An 18,313-nucleotide genomic window follows, 5' to 3' on the forward strand; every position below is an offset into this window, starting at 1 on the left:
CGTAGCCTGAGCCCCGACTGTGACATTTCCACTGGGTTGGCCTGTGCAGGTGGCAGGCAGGGGTACGGTCCCCACTTTCTGGATCACAAAGTTGAGGCTCTGAGAGCTGAAAACACGTGCCCCAGGTCTCGGAACAAGTGATATCAGGACTAGGACTCTAGTTCAAGGCTTTCAAGCCCTGGCCACTCCCTGCCAGAGGACAGGGATGGCTGCAGGGTCAGATGCTGAGAGGGAGGCTCTGCCCCCTCCAGGAGCCCCAGAGCCATCACTGCTTTCAGTTTATGAGGACATAGCAATGTCCTGGTTCTGCCCCAGCTGCGTCCCAGCCCAGGCCCGCCCCCACCCAGCCCCATAACACGTGGCCTCAGACCAACAGCTCTCCCCAAGGACGGGCCCAGCCTAAAGCCGAGACCCACTGCCTTCCACGTGCCACAGCCCGTCCCATCTCCTGGCCTAGCGGTTCTGTCTCATAAAGCTCATCTGATGTGGAGATGAAGATGTCTTCACCAGAGCTTCAAGGCCCCTAGAAACCCCCGGGCTAGTCTCCCATTGGACAGGTGAGCCAGCCAGGACTGGGGATGCAGACTCACCTGGGATGTTTCAGTCAAGCTGCCCAGATGGCCCTGGGGTCAGCACTCCCCACCCCCCACCCCAAAGCCCATGTGATGAAGAGGAGTTAGATTTTCTATTCCTTTCTGTGTTTTCAAGTTCAGTGATAACTAAATAAAGGTATTTTGTTTTTCAAGGCTTGTGGGCTTAGTGACCATACCCAAACCAGCATTTCTTTATTGCGTTAATACAGGCAAAGCGCAGACTTGCTTGTCTGGGCAGTGCGAGTACAGACGGGGCTGTCCAGGAAGCCGGAATGTAAACAGCCTTGTCTGCATAGCTGGAGTGTAGACAGGTCTGTCTGGGCTGTCAGTGTGTGGATGGGCCTGCCTGGGCAGCCAGAGTGTGGATGAGCCTGTCCTGGTGTCCAGAGCGAGGACAGGCCTGCTTGAGCCATTACATGCAGGAAGCAGAGCACGTGCTGGGCTGCCCAGGGGCCTGTCTGGGAACCACGGTGTGGACAGACCACTCTGCTCATAGCCTGGGTTCTACAGGCAGGACTCTCAGGTCCGTCCTCACAAAAGAAATACATTTCTTCAGCCAGCCTGGCTCCCATCTGTGAATGCTTTGCTTTAAGCAGGGGATGTGCCCAAGAAGTTTTCAGACTCTCCTTCCCTCGGTCTCCTCAGCCTCACAGTGTCTCTAGGAGGCTCACAGGGAACACAGAGGACCCTGGCCACACAGCCTGCTCTGGATGCACTTTGGGGAGAAGATACAGCCCCAGGGTTTTGCACCATGGAGCCCATGAAGCTGGGGGAGGGGATGAGAGAATCAGGAGGGTAATCAAGTCGAATATTCAGTGGAAGGACTGATGCTGAAGCTGAAGCTCCAAATACTTTGGCCACCTGGTGCGAAGAGCCGACTCATTGGAAAAGACCCTGATGCTGGGAAAGACTGAAGGCAGGAGGAGAAGGGAGCGGCAGAGAATGAGATGGTAGGACGGCATCATTGACTCAATAGACATGAGTTTGAGCAAACTCCAGGAGACAGTGAAGGATGGGGAAGCCTGGCGTGTTGCAGTCCATGGGGTCGCCAAGAGTCGGCTGAACGACAACAATCACCTGCCTCCCAGGCTCCACTCCTGAACTACCTCCATCTTCCTCCCAGGGTCATAGTCTGAAGAGTCTGGGAAGGGCCCTAGGCTCCCCCTCCCACTATAGGGCTAGAGGCTATAGAATCCATCTTGGGAGCATCCTTCCTTCCTTAAGGCCTAATCATCTATGACAGATCAAATGTCCAGCTATCATAACTCTTCCTGTGGCACATCTCTGCTCCATACGGATCAGGAAGCTGCTCTTTACTGGGCTCAACAGCAGCATGCTTACACACCTCTAGTGGTGGGGGGCCACCACTTCCGGGACATGTGATCCTCTGTGGGGCAGCTCTGCCTGGCAGACGTTCTTCTTTGCTCTGAGCTGGGGGCTGCTTTCTTCTGGCCAGCTCTGGCCCCGCTGGTGACGGTGACACACTGAGCCAGTCTGCCACCTCTAGGCAAGCCTGCAGGGACCAAGACCCTGAGGAGGGTTCTGCTCCAGCTCCCAGGCCTGCCTCCAGCCCCCTTCGCATCCCAGCATCTGCTATGGGACAGACCCCATCAGTCATGCCCACTCAGTGCCCAGGAACTCTGAGCAGCCCAAAGCCTGAAGGTCCTCTGCCTGGATGCTCAGCCCCTCGGGAGCACAGAGTGGGCTCACAGGCTTTGTGTGGTGGTCCCGGCCCAACCTGTTGACCCCCAGCAAGTTGAGGGGCTGCACGTGCCTCCAGGCCACCTCACCTTCACCTAAACCCTGCATCCCTGGACTTCTTTCCATGGGATGACTCTGTGGGCCCCCAGAACTGCACTCTGCGCTGACTCCTGCTGGTCAGAAGGTGCTGAAGTGCTTGGGTCCTGCCCGGCCGGCCAGGCCTCAGCCCAGCACCTGGCAGGAAGCACACACAGACACGGCCACAGGCTGCCAGACAGGGGTAATGCTTTTATATTAGTTTTTCTGTAACAAGAAAAATCAGCTTTGAAGTTTTTATCATTTTTTTTCCTTAAAAAAGAATTAAAAAAAAAAAAAAAGGCACCCAGAACTCCCCTCAGGCTCAAAGAATAAAAAAGTTCTCTCATCGGTGCAGCTGGGCCCTTCGCTCTTGCTCCACCCAGCCCCGCCACCTCTGCCGAGCTCCAGCCCAAGACATCAGCAGCCTCAGACCTTCCCTCTGGCATCAGTGGGGCTCATCCAGCAAAGCTGTGTCTGGGCCCGGCCAGGGCCTGGAGGGGAATGACTGCCCCAGCCTTGGGGAGCATGACCGGTGGGCCAAGGCAGCAGTCCTGAGGGTTCCTTTCCCCAAATGGAGAGAAAGGAAGACCCAGTCTGTGAGTTCCAGAGGGTGCGGGCACCTGGCCACAGACAGCATGGAGATAACTCTCTGTCTTCTCTGAGGGACAGACGGAGAGGGCAGACAGACAGACAGCGAGCTGGCCATTTCTGGCTGGGGCAAGAGCTGTTGGTGGCAGAGACTGAGAAGAGCTATTTGCATGTGACTTGTGTATGTGTGTGTGTGTGTGTGTGTGTACATGTGTCCACGGGGCAGGGAGCAGGTACCCATGAGTGCTGGGGCTGGTCAGACCCTTTGCCTTGTCTGTAGGACTCAGGGACTGAGGGCAGCATTGAGTGTGGGGCTGACAGGGGGAAGTTTGGAGGACGCTATGCAGCTGGCTGTGTGTGGGTGTCTGGCTGTGGATGGACTGCAGGAAGGGGTGGGGAGGGGAGACTGGGTCCAGCCTATGTGTGGAGTGGGGCCTGGTGGGCGCTGTGCTGGGAGTGTCTGTGAGCAAGGCAGAGTAGGGGCACGCAGGGCTCAGGCACGTGCTGCAGAAAGGCTCCAGCGGTCCGTCGTCCTGCAGAACACGCGGGCGAGTCAGGGGAGGCCGAGGCAGACCTGCCCACCAAACCCAGCCGGGGCCAAGGGGATTACAGCTGGGGCCCTGGCAGGGTCAAGCAACCGCAGGCCCAAGGGGAAGTTGCCCTGGGAATCCAGAGCCAGTGGGGGGCGCCCACTGGGAGGTGCTCCTGGGGGCCTGGTGTGGACTGGAAACCTCTGGACCCCTTTGGCCTCTCCCGGGGCTGCTGACTGTGGTCGACGTCCTCCAGACGGGTAGATTCTCTCCACCCCAGGACCCACAGTGCCTTCCTGAGGGCCCCAGCACCCCACTGAATGGCTAGTCACCCCAGTCACTGGCCCCTGGCTCTGCCCGAGGACAATGCATGGAGATAAGGGGCTCTGCCTTCACGCCCCTGGGTCCAGGAGTCAAGAAAGGTGACTCCCAAGCACTGCCTCTGGGGTCGCCCTCCACAGTCAGGTAGCAAGCCCAGCACACTCACCCCTCTCTCTGCCATCAGCTGGACCCCTGTTCCCTCCTCCCTATGTCCTCCACAGGATCCTCAACCCCACTCAGACTTCTCTCTGTCTCAGACCCTACTTCAATTCAACATCCTAATAGTGACCCAGTGGCCCCTGGACCCCCAGCTCAGCTTACTCTGATATCTCTCCTGACCACACCTCCCCTCATGGCTACTCCCCACCACCATGCCCACCCTCCGACCTCCTCCCCCAGGAGACCAACCCCTCCCATCTGCACCCTTTCCCTTTCCAGCCTGAGCCCCAGCATCTGCAAGGCAGCCTCTCTCTTGCCAGCACCCTCAGTTTCCTTGTTCCTTGCCTTCCTGTCTCACACTCCTGGCCAAAACCTCAGCCATGGAAGGATCCAACTGGCCATCATCTCCACACCCACCCTGGTCTGCTGAGTACCTGTTGCACAGAGAAACCAGAAGGCATCGAGCGGGTGTGAGTTCACATCCAGCCACAAAGCCGCTGATCTGCATGTGACTGTAGCCTCTGGAGAACTGACCCTCCTGCCCAAGTCAGTCCTTCCTCCTGCTTGCACAGGTGGGGCTACACCCAGCTCTCCTCTCTTATGCCTTTAACTCCTCCCTCAACATGGGCCTCTCCCCATCGGCATTCAAACCAGCTCCGTTGCTTAAAAAAGGCCCAGTGTGAACAGAATCCTGCTGAGCTTCATGCATCCTTCCCACCACCAGCCTCACTCATCTCTTCACAATCAAACTTCTCAACAGACTTGTCTATAATCCCTGAGCCCTCTCCTTTCCAGCCACTTTCTCCACCCTCTTTGCCCCTGAAACTGCTCCCCACAAGGACCTGAAACTGCTCCCCACAACTGACCTCCCTGTAGATAAGTCCAGTGGGTCCGTGGTCATGCTCAGCTCCATCAGTCTCTGTTGTGCTCACACAGCTGATTCCTTCCACTTCCTGTGCATGGATGCATAACAGGCATGCACGTGTATATGTGTGTGTGCACATGTGCACACAAGGGCATATGTGCCTGGGGCGGCATGCATGTATGTACTCGCATGCACACATGAGTATATGCAATGGTGTACTTGTCCTGCATCTGTGAATACACAGTAAAGCACATGCGAGTGTATCTGTGCACATGTGCAGTGTGTGTTTGAGTGTCTGCTTTGTGCATCTGATGAGTGTGAGTGTGTGCACGTTGGTGCACTATGTGCGCGTGTGATGACTCTCTGTCCTGGGCTGTCTGCAGCTCTGCCTCCCTCCCCTGATGCTCTGTCCCCTTCCTCCCGCTGCTCCCCTCCAGCTGGCAATCCCCCTCCCTCTTCTCTCCCTGGAGAGCTCCCCCAGCCTCTCGTGGCCTCGGGGACTGTTTCAAGGCCTACGATTCCTGGACCTCCCTCTCCAGCCAGACCTCACTCTGGAGCCCCAGATGCAAATAGCCAGTCCACCCTGGGCAGCTCCCCAGTGCCCTCCAAACTCACAGTTCCCCTTACCAGACCTGCTCCTCCATAGTACTATCGTTCACCTGGAATTCCAGGCTAGAACTGGGATCTTGTCTTCTCCCTCACCCCACGTCCAGCAGGACTAGCTGGGCCCTCAAGTCTGCACCTCCAGACCTCTTTCAGGCTCATCTGCTTGTCTGCATCCTCACTGCCCACCTCCAGCATCTCTGGCTTGGGTTGCAGCAGTAGCCTCCTTGTGGGCCCCCATATTCATTCCCTGCTTCCTCCCTCCCAGTCCCTGGGTGTGTCCCATCGGGGACGCATCGCTGTGGATGGAGGCCCTGGCACGGGCCAGCCTCCCGCTGGCATGCTGTCATCCCCAACCTCACACCCAGGGCCTTGAGCACACTGAGAGCTCTAACAGATTTGCAAAATGAACAATGAAGCAGGGTACAGAGGGTGGAGAATGGGCAGAAAGACCCTAGACTGGGGTCAGGGGCAGGAATGTGGTGAAGCAGGCTGGGGCGCCCCACACAGACCACCCACCTATGTCAGATCCCGTTCACCCAGTCCCTATCGCCTTTCTTCTTCCTCCTCCTCGTCATCGTCCTCCTCCTCCTCTTCCTTCTCCAACCGGCCCCGGTCCTTGGAAACGTCACCAAACTCAAAGTTGCCCTCTATGTCCAAGACCTGCAGGTGCTTCAGCTTCCGGAAGGCACTCTCCACCACGGAGCCCACAGCCAGCTTGTTAAACCTGTTCAGGGCACCCAAGTGAGGTCTGTGGCATGAGCCAAACAGTGTCTCCACAGTGACCCAGCCCAGAAGTGGAGTGGTAGGGACGGGCCCTCCAGGAAGACATGCAGTAAGCACAAAAGAAGGGGGCTTAGGAGTCCAGGCCATCACAGGGCGCTCAAGGTATTGTGTGGCTACTGCAGCGGGGAAGGGTGACGTCTTAAGGAGGAGAGAAGGCCTCCACTGTATATGCTCTTACTATGATCTGAGGGTGGCAGACACAGGCAAGTCCTCCCTGCCTGCCCATTGGCATTAACCCGGAGGTCTGAGGATGCTCTGTGGCCAGCCTGAAGTCACCTTGGTGCTGGGTGTAGAGGGGCACAGGAAAGGCCAGGGCCACAGTGGGCTGGGGACACACATTTGGGAAGGGGAAGGCTGGGCTCTGATCTCAGGCCCCCTCAACTCTCTGTACCTCAGTCTCCTGCAGGAGCCGAGGCACAGGTCACACTGCACCCTGATGTCACCCAGCCTGAGCCTTCTGGGCCACAAACCCCTGGGAGTATACATGCTGCCTTTCTCTGATCTGTCTGACTTGGAGGGGGATGGTGGGAAGGACCACTCTGGTTCTGCTCTCCTTGGGGAGCTGGGTCCCCTGAATCATCCTAAACCCCCAGAACCCAGCGATGACCTGAACATCTGCTATCCTGGGTCTGAGGCCCAGGCCCAGCCTGTCCAGCTGTGAACACAGCAGTCAACTGTGCTTTCTGAGCCTCAGCTTTCCCAGCTGTAAATTGGGAAGATGCTCTCTGTGGTCCCTTCCTGCCATAGGAACATCAAGAACACCCACAAGTTCTGCTTTTTAAAGTTTCCAAAGCCCTTTCACAAACCAGTGAACCTCACCAGGCCTGGCCAGGACTGTCTCCACCCTTGAGAGCTAAGGGAACAGGAGCTCACTGGGGCTCTCTGATGTAACCAGTGCTCTGCTCAGTGGAAGCACTGCTTCAAGCACTGACGTGCTTCAAGCACTGGCCTCCACCTGCGAGTGGTTCCCATGGGCCCTAACCATTCTGCTGGAGCTGGGCAGCCCCCTGAGGGGTAGGGGCAGGGCCTCCTACCTGAGAAAAATCCCTTTGAGGTTGGGTGTGGAGTCAAAGGCATTGGCGGGCACGGCACTAATCTTGTTATTCTGCAGGTACAGGTACTCCAGCGACTCTGGGAGCCCCCCAGGGATCTCCGTGAGCTGATTCCCGGCAATGTCGAGCAGCTGCAGGGATGAGCAGGGCAGATACAGCACTTGACAGCTTGCCAAGCTCCCACTGACCCGGAGCATTCTAAATCTCATAACCCCGTGAGGCGGGCTCTATAACTATCCCCATTTCCAGATGGGAAAACAGAGGCTTGGAGAGGTTCAGAGATCCATTGCAGGCCATAGGGCCCGTAGAGCCTGGAAGCTGGGGCTTGTGACTCCGAATGCTTGTTATAATTGGCGTATATCCTACCCTGCTCCTTCCATCCGGCCACATGAATTCATAGCCACAGTGTCTGGGTGCTAAAGTCCGTCCTCCTTAACACACCTGTCACCTCCCTCAGACTAAAGACCCCAGAAGGGCAGGGACTAGGTGTCCTCCAGTCTTTAAATCACAACCCAGTTTTGTCGGATGAGGATGGGGGCGGGGCTGCTCCTTTGTAGATCTCAGGGCCATGTGGACAGGGGCCGAGGGCCAGAATTCAAGGCCCACAGTGACCCTGGCATGGCAACCAGGCCCCAGACTGGTCAGTGTCAGACTCACCACAGGCTTAGAGTCCAGGAAGCAGGTGGCCAGGGACATGGGGTGGTTTTCCCAGGGAGCAGAGCACAGCTGCAGCAGGAAGGAGCCCTGGACATGCCCGGGTATGGCTCACTGCCTGCACCTCAGGCTGTCAGCACCCTCGCCCTGATACACACCTGTGTAGCCACGGGTGGGCTTCCATCATCTCAGGCTCCCTCCTCACCCTGACAGGCTGGGGCTCAGGGCCAGGGAACTTGGGGTCATAAATCCAGATTCCAGATTCAGGGGAGCACACAATTCAGGCACCCTAGGGAGCCTCCCTGTCACCTTCTCGACCAGCAGGACTCCCTGCTCCCCACGGATCCAGTACTTCCTCATTCATTCTAGACCTCCTCAGTGCCCGTGGACACTGGGGACATGGAATCCACCGAGACACTTCCTCTGTGCTCGGGAAGCCAGGCTGGCAGGAGAGATGGACACCACAATCTGACAATGACAGCAGTGGAACCGGGCTGTGATACGGGGGCCGGGGAGGGGACCGACTCAGCCCAATCAGGGTTGGGGGAGCAGACGGCAGCCAACACAGGTGGGAGCTCTGGAGCAGTGAGAGCAGCTGCTTGTGCAAAGATCCAACAGGCTGAGGAAGATCTTCACCAAATACCCCACTCCTGACTGGACTCACCCAGACAGCCATTTAACCTGCCCATCGTTGGTGGCTTCCTGGAGGAGGTGATAATTGAGCTGAGTCCTAGGTATACGATAAGCTCTAGGAGGGCAGTGACCCTGGATCTGTCTTATTCCCCTCTAGGTCCTCAGTTCTAGAACTGGGTCTGCATGTGGTCAGGGTTTGGTATCAGCTGGTAGAATGAATGAATGAGTAGGTGTCACTGGCCTTCCAGCCAAGGGAACAGTATAAACAAAGTCCAGGGCATCTGGGAAACCAAGAAGCTCAGCTGGGAGCAGAGGCAGACCAGGCACTGAAGGTCATGGCCAGGATTCTGGTCTGGGTTCTAAAGGGGAGCCACAGAAGGGTTCTGGGTGGGTGTACAGTGAGCACGTTTGTGTTTTTATTTTTTCAAGATACCTGCTGATTGCATGTGGAATATAGGAGTAGAATGCTCGTAGGAAGCTGAGGTCCAGGAAGAAATGGGGGTGACTTGACTTTCTGATATGACCAGTAGGATGGAGAGAAGTGGAGAGATGGGGAGATGTCATGATAGACTGGGCAGCTTCAGTAACAGTGGGCAGTGGGGGTCAGATGGTGTGGAAAAGGGGGTAGCAGGGCAGCATCCACATTTCCTATGGACACCCAGGTGGGTGTCACCCCCTTCGGCAAATTAGCCAATGCAGCAGGAGGAGCAGGTGTGGAGGAGAGGGCAATGGGGTTGGGACCCCTTAAGAACTGGCACAAGAGAGACTGGCGCAGGTGGCTGGACCCTGATGTCTGACACGTAGCAGCGCTCTCTGGGTGGGGGAGACCCTGGCTGCTCCTGGAGGACCAGCTGCCTCCCACCTCTCATCCTCGGGGCTCAGCCCCACCTCCCTGCCTCCCACTCTCAGGGCCTCTCCCCTGCACTCCCCTCAGACATCCCCACCCTGACAGCTCCCCTGACACGCATGTACTGTGTGCCTCCCACAAGCAGGGCCCTGGTCCAGCAGTGCACACAACAGACTAAAACGCCTGCGCCGTGTTCCAGCAGGAAGAGCAGGAACAAACAAGTAAACAGATGACCTACTGTCGGAGGGAAGAGGTTATGAAGAAAACAAAGCAGAGGAAGGTGGCAGGCGGTGAAGGAAGACCTCCCAGTGAGCAGAGCCCTGCGAAAAAGGGCAGAGCAAGGCCTGAGGACATTTGGGAGAGGCGGACCTGGTAAAACAGCAGAGCCTCCCAGGTTCCCTAATGAAGGTCCCTTTCAGCCCTTCACTGGGTCGGGAGGCTTCACTTATAACCAAGGAGGCTCAGTTCACATGGCCAGACAGCCCTCCTGTCTCAGGCTGTGGCTACAGGAGCCACAGCCACTGGTCAGTCCCAGAAACCTCAAGTTCACTCCTCTAGACTCTACAGCCTGGTGAGGTTAACCCACCTCAGGCACCTGCCATCCTCCCCTCCCCCAAGCCCAGCCTTCTCCAGGCACCTATCCTGTGCCCACAGGTGGGTGAGCTCCGTTTTCTCATGCCACCTGAACTGTCCCTGTCCTTCAGTCCTCTGGGACAATGCCCCCCACCTGCAGCCATGACCTCCCCTTGTCCCTACAGAGTTCCTCAAGCCTGTCCCTGCAGGTGGAAAGCTCTGCCTTGCCTGCCAGCTGAACTCTGCCCTGTGCTGCTGTACCATGAGCCCAGACCTTTGGCATGGCCCAGGCTCCATACCCTAATGCCCAGGCTGCCCAGCAGGCCCTTCTCTAGAGGCCCTGCCCTCCTGCTCCCCCCTCACCCGGGCCCAGCAGATGGGTGGGCTCAGGGCAGCCTGACCAGTAGTACCCAGATGGGCACGGCCCTGGCCCCTTACCTGCAGACCAGAGAGGTCGGTCCAGGCACGGGGTCCCAGGGCCCGGTTGCGCAGCCGGTTGCCGGTGAGGTAGAGCTCTCGCAGCTGGGCCATGCCGGCCAGCGCCCCACGCGCCAGGGCGACCAGCTCGTTGCGCTTGATCTTCAGCACGTGCACGTTGCGTGGCAGCCCAGGCGGCAGGGTGTGCAGCCGGTTGCCGGAGAGGTCCAGTGAGCGCAGCAGACGCAGCTTGCGGAAGGCGTCGCGGTGCACCCGCGGGCTGGTGATGCGGTTGTAGCTGAGGTTGAGCTCCTCCAGGTGGTAGGTGGTGGCAAAGTCGTCGCGGCCGACGCCGGTGATCTGGTTGTGCAGGATCATGAGGGTGCGCACGCGGCGCGGCAGGCCGCTGGGCACGCGCTCCAGCGCGTTGTTGTACAGGTGCACCGTGTGCAGCCGCTTGAGGCCCTGGAAGGCCCGCGGGTGGATGCCCTGCGCGCGCAGCTGGTTGCTGTGCAGCAGCAGGTACTCGAGGCTGCGGATGGGGGTCAGCACGTCCGCGTCCACACTCCGGATGGCGTTCTTCTCCAGGTGCAGCAGCACCAGGCTGCGCGGCAGCCCCGCCGGCACCCGCGACAGGTTGTTGCTGGACAGATCCAGGTACTCCAGGCTGGAGAGCTTCCTGGAGGGAAGCGGGGGATTAGGTCGGTGGGCAGGAGCCCACGTGGCACTTGTTTCCAACATTACTCCCAAGGAAGGTGGCAGGAGACTTCCCTCTAACTCATCCCAGCTCTGCCACTAGCTGACTGGGGAACTCAGTCCTCTCCCAGCCTCTCAGTGGTTTGACTCAATGATACATTGGTGTAAGAAGGATCTAGCGTGGTTTCTGACACAGGATTTGTTTGAAGACTGTTTAAAGCTTTTTGTCCTTTTAGGCTACCCTGGGCCTAAAAAGCTGAAAATAGATCTGCCTTCAACAAGAATGCTTGAGTTTCTACGTTGTACCAAGAATCCAGCCTCTGCAAACATTTCCTTGCCTTACTAGAATTTGGGCAGGACTTACATAGTGCTATTCTTTGGGACAGAAGTATCAGTAAAGGCACAAGCCTTAAAGTTCCTTCTCCGAGAAAACTGGCCAGGGGCGGGTGGGCAAGGACCCGGCCAGGTGAGCCCTGGGAGGGGCCTCCTGAGCGCAGAGCTCACACGGAGGCCAGGCAGGGGCTCACCAGAAGGTCTCATTGTCCAGGCCCTCATCAGTCAGGTGGTTGTTCTGCAGGTACAGCTCACGAAGGTTGCTCAGCTCGCTGAAGGCACCTGGTGGGATCTTCTCCAGCTTGTTGTTCTGAGAGATGGGTGGGAGGGTGCAGCCTGGGTCTCTGTGGGACAGCCAAGGGGCAAGGACGCAGCCTTGAGATGAGATATGGAGAGGGGTCTGGGGGAGCCATGGGGAGAGGGCCCAGGCCTAAATGACTTAGTGTGGGACTGACGGCCAGGTGTCTGGGTCTCTGTCTGCTTGTCTGCAGTGGATTCGGTGCCCCCCAGCTCGTGCCGAGGCCCCGCAGCCTCACGGCTGTGCCCATGTGGGCCTGGGCTCTCCCCCTGCTCAGGCAGTGCTCCTTCCTGCCCTCTCCCTCCCACCTTGAGGTGCAGCTTGTAGAGGGCAGGTGGCAGGTGCTTGGGTACGTGGCGCAGGAAGTTGCTGGACAGAATGAGGATCTCAACATTGCTGGAGCCGTTGAACATGTTGTCCGGCAGCCCGGCGTCCGCCAGCTTGTTGTTGTGCAGATACACGGACCTGGGGGCGAGGCTCAGGTTCTCCCTCAACCATCCCCACACCAGCTCACCTGGTGAGCCTCCAGACCTTGCTCAGGTTGAGCCTGTGGCCCAGGGCACCCTCTTCCCATCCCAACAACCTCAGACTCCACCAAATCCAGTTCCCTCTACATAGTCGAGGGGACGAAGGAATCACCCCACAAGTTAGTGGAAGAAACAAGACTTCCTGATCCCCAGTCCCTGCTTCTCCATAACCTTCAAGGTTCTCACTTGTTCCCCAAGTGTTGCAGCCCTGGAGTCCCTGCCTGTCCACACAGCTGGCTCTCAGCTCTGTGGGACCTCCTGAGAATGGAGCCTGTCCCTGTCACCTCTTTGTCCCCAGTGCCCAGCACAGGATCTGGATTCAGAGGAGGTGACCCCTCATTCATTCAGCAAGCATACAGTAAGTGCCCCTATGTGCCAGGACTGTTCCAGATCCTAAAGATACAGCAGTGGACAGAACCAACAAGTCCCTGCCCTCATGGAGCTAACCTACTACAAGGAGAGAAGACAACAGAGTGGCACTTGAGGCTGTCAGCACCTTCTCCTCCCCAGCACCCCCACCCCACCCCTGTTCACATACCTGTGCTGTGGGGCCTCACCCAGAGCAGCTCTCAGCAAGGGCAGCTCTGCCTATTGGAAGAGGCTTCTCTTCCCAGGGGCTGGGCAAGGAGGGAACTATCCTCACCTGCTCCCCACAATTCCCCAGACATCACCCTCTGTCCTTACCTCTGGACTGACTCCTTCTCCTCCTTTAGGGGTCAGCCTTCCAGACCCTGTGCCCCTGCAGCCCTGGGTGTCTGCCACCTCAGCCCTGAGCATGGGGCATCAGGGCTGCACTGCACTGCCCATCCCTCCTCTCTGGGTTGCTTGTACCCCACTCAGGGCCTGAAACCTCTGCCTCAGCTTTCCCCCTTTCCCCAACCTAAGCCCAGGGTCCCCCTCTGACCTCTGACCTCAAGTTTGGCTTCTGACCAAAGGTGAGCCCGTAGATCTTGGTGAGATAATTGGCAGCGAAGTCCACACTGATCAGGGCATTTGGCAGGAAGCGGGGTGCCAAGGTCAGCTGGAAAGGGAAGAGTTGGGGTAGAAAGACCAGTGGAGGGTGAGAAGCCGGTATGGAGTCACACTACCTGCTGCTCATCTGAGCCCCTTCAGTTTGTCTCCTCTCTGCAACTAGAGCCATCTTTCTAAAGTCTACCAGAACGTCTATGGCTCCCCATAGTCCTGAGCTTGACACTCAAATCTCTCCATCTTGTCCCCTGGCCTGCCCATTCTCCTGGCCTCTTCCCTCACTGCCCCCTGACACTGGCCCTCTGTGCAGGCACAGTGAGCACCCACATTTCTCCAGCCTCAGTCCACGGTATCCACCCTTCACTTATTCAACAGTACTCCCTGAAATCTGCAATATGCAGGCAGAGTTCCGGGCCCTGGACATGTCCTAGGGAACAAGACACAGATCCCTGCCCACACCACCCACACCAGAAGCTTACATCCTAGTGGAGAAGATGATACACAAGGAATAAAAGCATCGAGAGTGATCACTGCTGTGCCAGGAATTCAAACAGACTGAAGACAATGAACGACTTTGTGGGGTGCTTGGAGAAGAGATGATGGCACTCTAAGTGCCATCTGTGGGGGAGAGCACCCACACAGCAAGAACAGTGAGTAGAGGCCCATGGGGGGGATCTGCCAGGTTTGGGGGGTGGGAGCCAGTGGGGAGATGAGTTAAGAAAGCCAGGAGGGCCGGGGACACAGGTCTGCAGGCCTCAAGGAGACATGTGGGTTTCTTCCTGGGCAGAGGGTGAAGCCGTTGGGAGGGTTTTAAGTGGGGAAGGGACAATATAGAGCTAGAGTGGGGCAAGATTTTGAAAAACCCTTCTGGCTGCTCTGAGGAGAAGGGCCACAGATGAGAAGGTGGTTGTCCTGTGCTGGTGGGCAGGGCAGGGGTTTGGGGAGCTGTGGAGAGAGCAGACGTGGGTGAGCCAAGCACTCCTGGATTCATGGCTCTGACCAGTGGCGGGCGTTGCAGATGGTTGGAGATGCCCCTTCCAGAGATGGGGAGCAGGTAGTTCTATTTCTATCAAACATCCAGGGAGATGCTGAGGAGGCAGGTGGATCTTTGAGTCTCATGTGGGAGTAGGGGAAAGCCTGGAGACCACCTCTGGACGTAGCCTTGATGTAGATGGGTGTTATAGACCAAGGAGGAGATAGCCACCTTAGGAGTTTGGAGAGAAGGGCCAGGACAGAGCCCTGCGGCAGGCTAAATATTGCGAGGCTGAGTGCCTCTGTCCCTTCACTCATGCTGTCCCTTTTACTGCAGTGCCCTCCCCCTTGAGGCCTCTGGTTGAAATCCCATTACCCTTCGTGGCCCTTCAAATGCTATCCCTCCAGGAAGCCCTCCAATGCCCCCTCCCCGTGGGGATGAGCTCTCACCCCACTACACCGATGTAGGCCTTGGCCTCAGTCATCATCTGACCACTCTGAAGCCCTGTGTTAAAGTGCGGGGTCTGGACTGTGTCTGAGCACCAGTAGGAACCCAGCAGCTGGCCCCAAAGAGGCCCTGGTGAAAGTTCCCTGAGCTCAGCCCCAGACACCCTGCCCTGCTGCGGGCCCCTCACCTTGTTATTGGCCAGGTACAGGTAATTGAGGTTGGTCAGATGCTCAAATGCCTCCTCCGGGAGCCCTTCAAAGGACAGGCATCGGTCAGAGCCCTGGATGAAGGAGACGCTACAGGGGAGCACGTGAGCACTGACCACCCCACACCCACCCCGCCTGCCAGGACAGGGAGGTACTGCCTGGGGCAGATGCGGCTCTGACCCCTACCCAGCCAGTCCCAACAGGCCTGCCCAGTGCCACCCCACCCCCAACCCTGCTCTCAGAGGCCCAGGCTCAGAAGAGCAGATGACAAGTGTCCGCTGAGAGATGGCTGATTCTTCACCTTCTCAGGGCAGCCTGGGTGGGAATGGGCACCCAAAAGATCAGGCCACAGGGCAGAGGACCTGCCAAGAAGGAGTGTGCCCCTGGGGACAGCTCCAGAGGGTCAGAGAGAATCTTCACACCCAGCCCCAGGCAGGGTAGGGCAGGCCAATGGCTTCTGAGCCCCTTCCCACCCCCGCCCTGCACCTGGCCCTCTCCTGCCCCATCTGGCAGATGCGCTGTCAGAACCCAGCTGTCACCGGGAGCCCAGCCAGGCTGGCCCTTCTCCAGTCCTGAGGTCGGCCTCTGACACTCAGTTCTGAGCTCCCAGACCCTCAGATGCTGGGACTCACCCAAGTATCTAACAAGAGGGAACAGTTACATAAACTGTGCTGCATCCCTCTGTGGAATACCCTGTGTCAAATGATGGCCGTGGAGAGTTTTCAGCAACATGAGAAATGCTGCTGAGCTAACAGCTAAGTGAAACAAAGCAATTATAACAGTTATAGTATCAATACTATCGGTACAGCTATGAATTAAAAACACAAAGAAAAAAGACTGGATTGGATTGTAGTGATGGCTGTACAACATATAAACTTATAAAAGCTCATCAGATTATATCTTTAAGTTGGATAAACTTTATGGTGTATAAATTATGCTTTTTTTTTTTTTAATGGAAAGAAATATACCAAAATGTTAATAGTGATGAACTTCATGTGGCTCAGCTGATAAAGAATCTGCCTGAAATACAGGAGACCTGGGTTCGATCCCTGGGTAGGGAAGATCTCCTGGAGAAGGGAAAGGCTACCCACTCCAGTATTCTGGTCTGGATAATTCCATGGACTGTATAGTCCATGGAGTTGCAGAGTCGGACACGACTGAGTGACTTTCACTTTCACTTTTCAGGTGGCAGTGGCAGGATAATGAGTGGGTTTTTTTGTATTCTAATTTCTATATTTCCAAATTTTCTACTATAATTAGAAACTATTTTCATCATCAGAAAAAAAAAAAAACTTTTAAAATTTGAGGATTCTACACTCTTTGATTCTAAAGACCTCTGTGATTCCTCGGACGCTGGAGTCTGAGCTGCTCTGAAGCCTCTCCCTTGATCAGACTCCCCGGTCTCAGAAACACCCAGCGGTGGCTGTTAGGCAACCACAGGAGCACGTGCTGTGGATCTGGAGGCCAGCCCAGCCCAGGCCTGCTCTTTCCCACATGCCAGGGTCTGCAGGGCGGGGCTTTCCCCATAGGCACCTAGTTTCCTGTCTGGGGTCCCAGCCCCCAGCCCTGGGCGATCCCTCACCTCGGGAAGTCAGGCGGTTGTTCTGGAGGTTCAGCGTCTCTAGCCGATGCAGCCGGGAGAGCTCCCTGGGGTAGATCTTCTCCAGCTGGTTGTTCTAGGTGGGGAGAGGTGGAGACGGTGAGGAGACAAGACAAGGGGGGGTGCCCAGGGCTCCTGCCCCATTAGAGGCCTGCACCCAGCTCAGTCCATTCGCAGGAGCCAGTCCCTCCGTTGGGCCCCTCCGTTGGGATTTTGCCCCATGGTGGACAGACCCTGGGTACGGGCTCTGAGCCAGGCCCACATGTGGGTGTTGCAGGTACAGCAGTATCCACAGCAGAGGTGCAGGCCCCCCTTCTAAGAGTGCAGGCATACACACACACACACACACACAGATATACACAGGCAGTTCAAATTTAGAATGCTGTCTTCCCTCCAGAACTGTTCCCACTTAGTGACAGGTGTCCCCAGCCCATTCCCCCCTTCCCCAAGCCAGAAACCCACCTTTGGTTCCTGGCCCAGGGGATCCCGCTTCCCCTTGAGATGTTTTAAAACCTGGGTCAGGTAGCACCTCCTCCAGAAGCCTTCCTGGGTTGGATTGGGGGCTGGACTAGGAGCTGCTCTGGCCTCACAGCACCAGTCCTTCAATCTCTGTCTATTCCTTCTACCTGTTTAGGTTTCTGCCTCCCAGATAGACAGTGAGCACCTCACAGGCAATATATGTCCGAGACCTTCCTACTTGCCCAGCAGCCCACACAGGACCAGAAGCATAGAGCTGGTTCACAGGAGCTACTTGGTGAATGAACCAAGAATAAGTCCTGTCCTCGGCTTGTCTCTTTCCCTCAAGGTCCCTTGGTCTTGGGCTCCCACCACCGCCAGTGCAGACCCATGGGGGCTATGTGACCATGGGCCGGTCACTGTCCTTCTCTAGGCCTGGTCTCCTTTGGAAACAGGCGCAGCAGCCCCTCCCTGTCCCTCAGGGATACATGAAGGTGATTATGGTCGCATCAATGCCCCCAGAGTTCTCATCTGGGATGCTGTGTCCCACTTCGGGAGGTTCTAAAATCTAGACTGGGCCTCAGCTGGGGACAGCACTAGACCCCCCGAGCCCCCAGGGTGCTCCTTGGGGGTCTGCTGTGTGTTCACTTTCCTGGTCCATAATGGTGTCTGAGGTACCCTGTCTTCCCAGAGGGTCAGCTGAGGACAAGTCTGTGTTGGAGCTCAGACAGGTCCTGACTCTACAGACAGCCTCAGCCCAGACCCTGCCACGAGACAAAGCAGGTCATAACATCACAAGGCTCTGTGCCCGGAATGTCAGAGCCGGGATGCCCCTGGTGGAGCCATCCTTTTGTCTGACCTGCCCTAGCGCCCTGCGTCTGGAGGGTGGGAGGCCATAGGCAAGGACTGTGGTGGGGGTGGGGTGGTTCCAGGATGGGAGCCACTATGTGTGGGGCAGCCCCCGGTGACCGTGACCACTGGCACAGCGTCCCAACCTCACCTGCAAGGACAGGTGGTTGGTGTGCTCGGGCAGGTCCCCCGGGAACTCGCGCAGGTCGATGCCGCCGCAGTCCACGACCCCCTCCTGGGAGCAGGCGCAGTCTCGAGGACAGCCGATGGTGGCTGGGCCACGTCCCGGCTCCTCAGGGCTCAGGACTAGCACCGGCTCCTCCTCCGAGAATTCATTCTCTTCGGGGCTCAGGCTGCGGGCGCCGCTTCGGCCAAATCCTGGGGCCCTCACGGCGAGCACCACTCCCAGCTGCCGCGGCAATAGCAGCAGGAGCAGCAGCGCCCAGCCCTGGGCCATGGTGCCTGCAGGAGGGGTCAATTCAGACTCACCCAGAGACCGGGGCTGACTTAACTTATCAGGTAGCGCAGCCAAAGGACTAGGGCCCATGGAAGTCATGCT

The 18,313-nt window shown here is 57.3% G+C and overlaps 1 protein-coding gene across 1 annotated transcript in view; it reads right to left on the minus strand.

The window, feature by feature from the left end:
- Positions 1-2,562: 2,562 nt before the first annotated feature.
- Positions 2,563-18,313, minus strand: part of PODN (podocan) — a 23,036-nt gene continuing 7,285 nt past the window's right edge. The window contains exons 2-11 of the mRNA XM_010847164.1: positions 17,906-18,216; positions 16,432-16,525; positions 14,831-14,895; positions 13,166-13,275; positions 12,036-12,192; positions 11,624-11,739; positions 10,422-11,079; positions 7,259-7,407; positions 5,958-6,165; positions 2,563-3,493 (exon numbers count right to left, since the gene is read on the minus strand). Of these exons, the coding sequence (XP_010845466.1) occupies positions 5,985-6,165; positions 7,259-7,407; positions 10,422-11,079; positions 11,624-11,739; positions 12,036-12,192; positions 13,166-13,275; positions 14,831-14,895; positions 16,432-16,525; positions 17,906-18,211 (1,836 nt within the window). The 5' untranslated portion in view covers positions 18,212-18,216 and the 3' untranslated portion in view covers positions 2,563-3,493; positions 5,958-5,984. The remainder of the gene's footprint in view (positions 3,494-5,957; positions 6,166-7,258; positions 7,408-10,421; positions 11,080-11,623; positions 11,740-12,035; positions 12,193-13,165; positions 13,276-14,830; positions 14,896-16,431; positions 16,526-17,905; positions 18,217-18,313) is intronic.

Source organism: Bison bison, unplaced genomic scaffold (genome assembly GCF_000754665.1).
Source record: "Bison bison bison isolate TAMUID 2011002044 unplaced genomic scaffold, Bison_UMD1.0 scf7180017864244, whole genome shotgun sequence".
Lineage (NCBI taxonomy): Eukaryota > Metazoa > Chordata > Mammalia > Artiodactyla > Bovidae > Bison > Bison bison.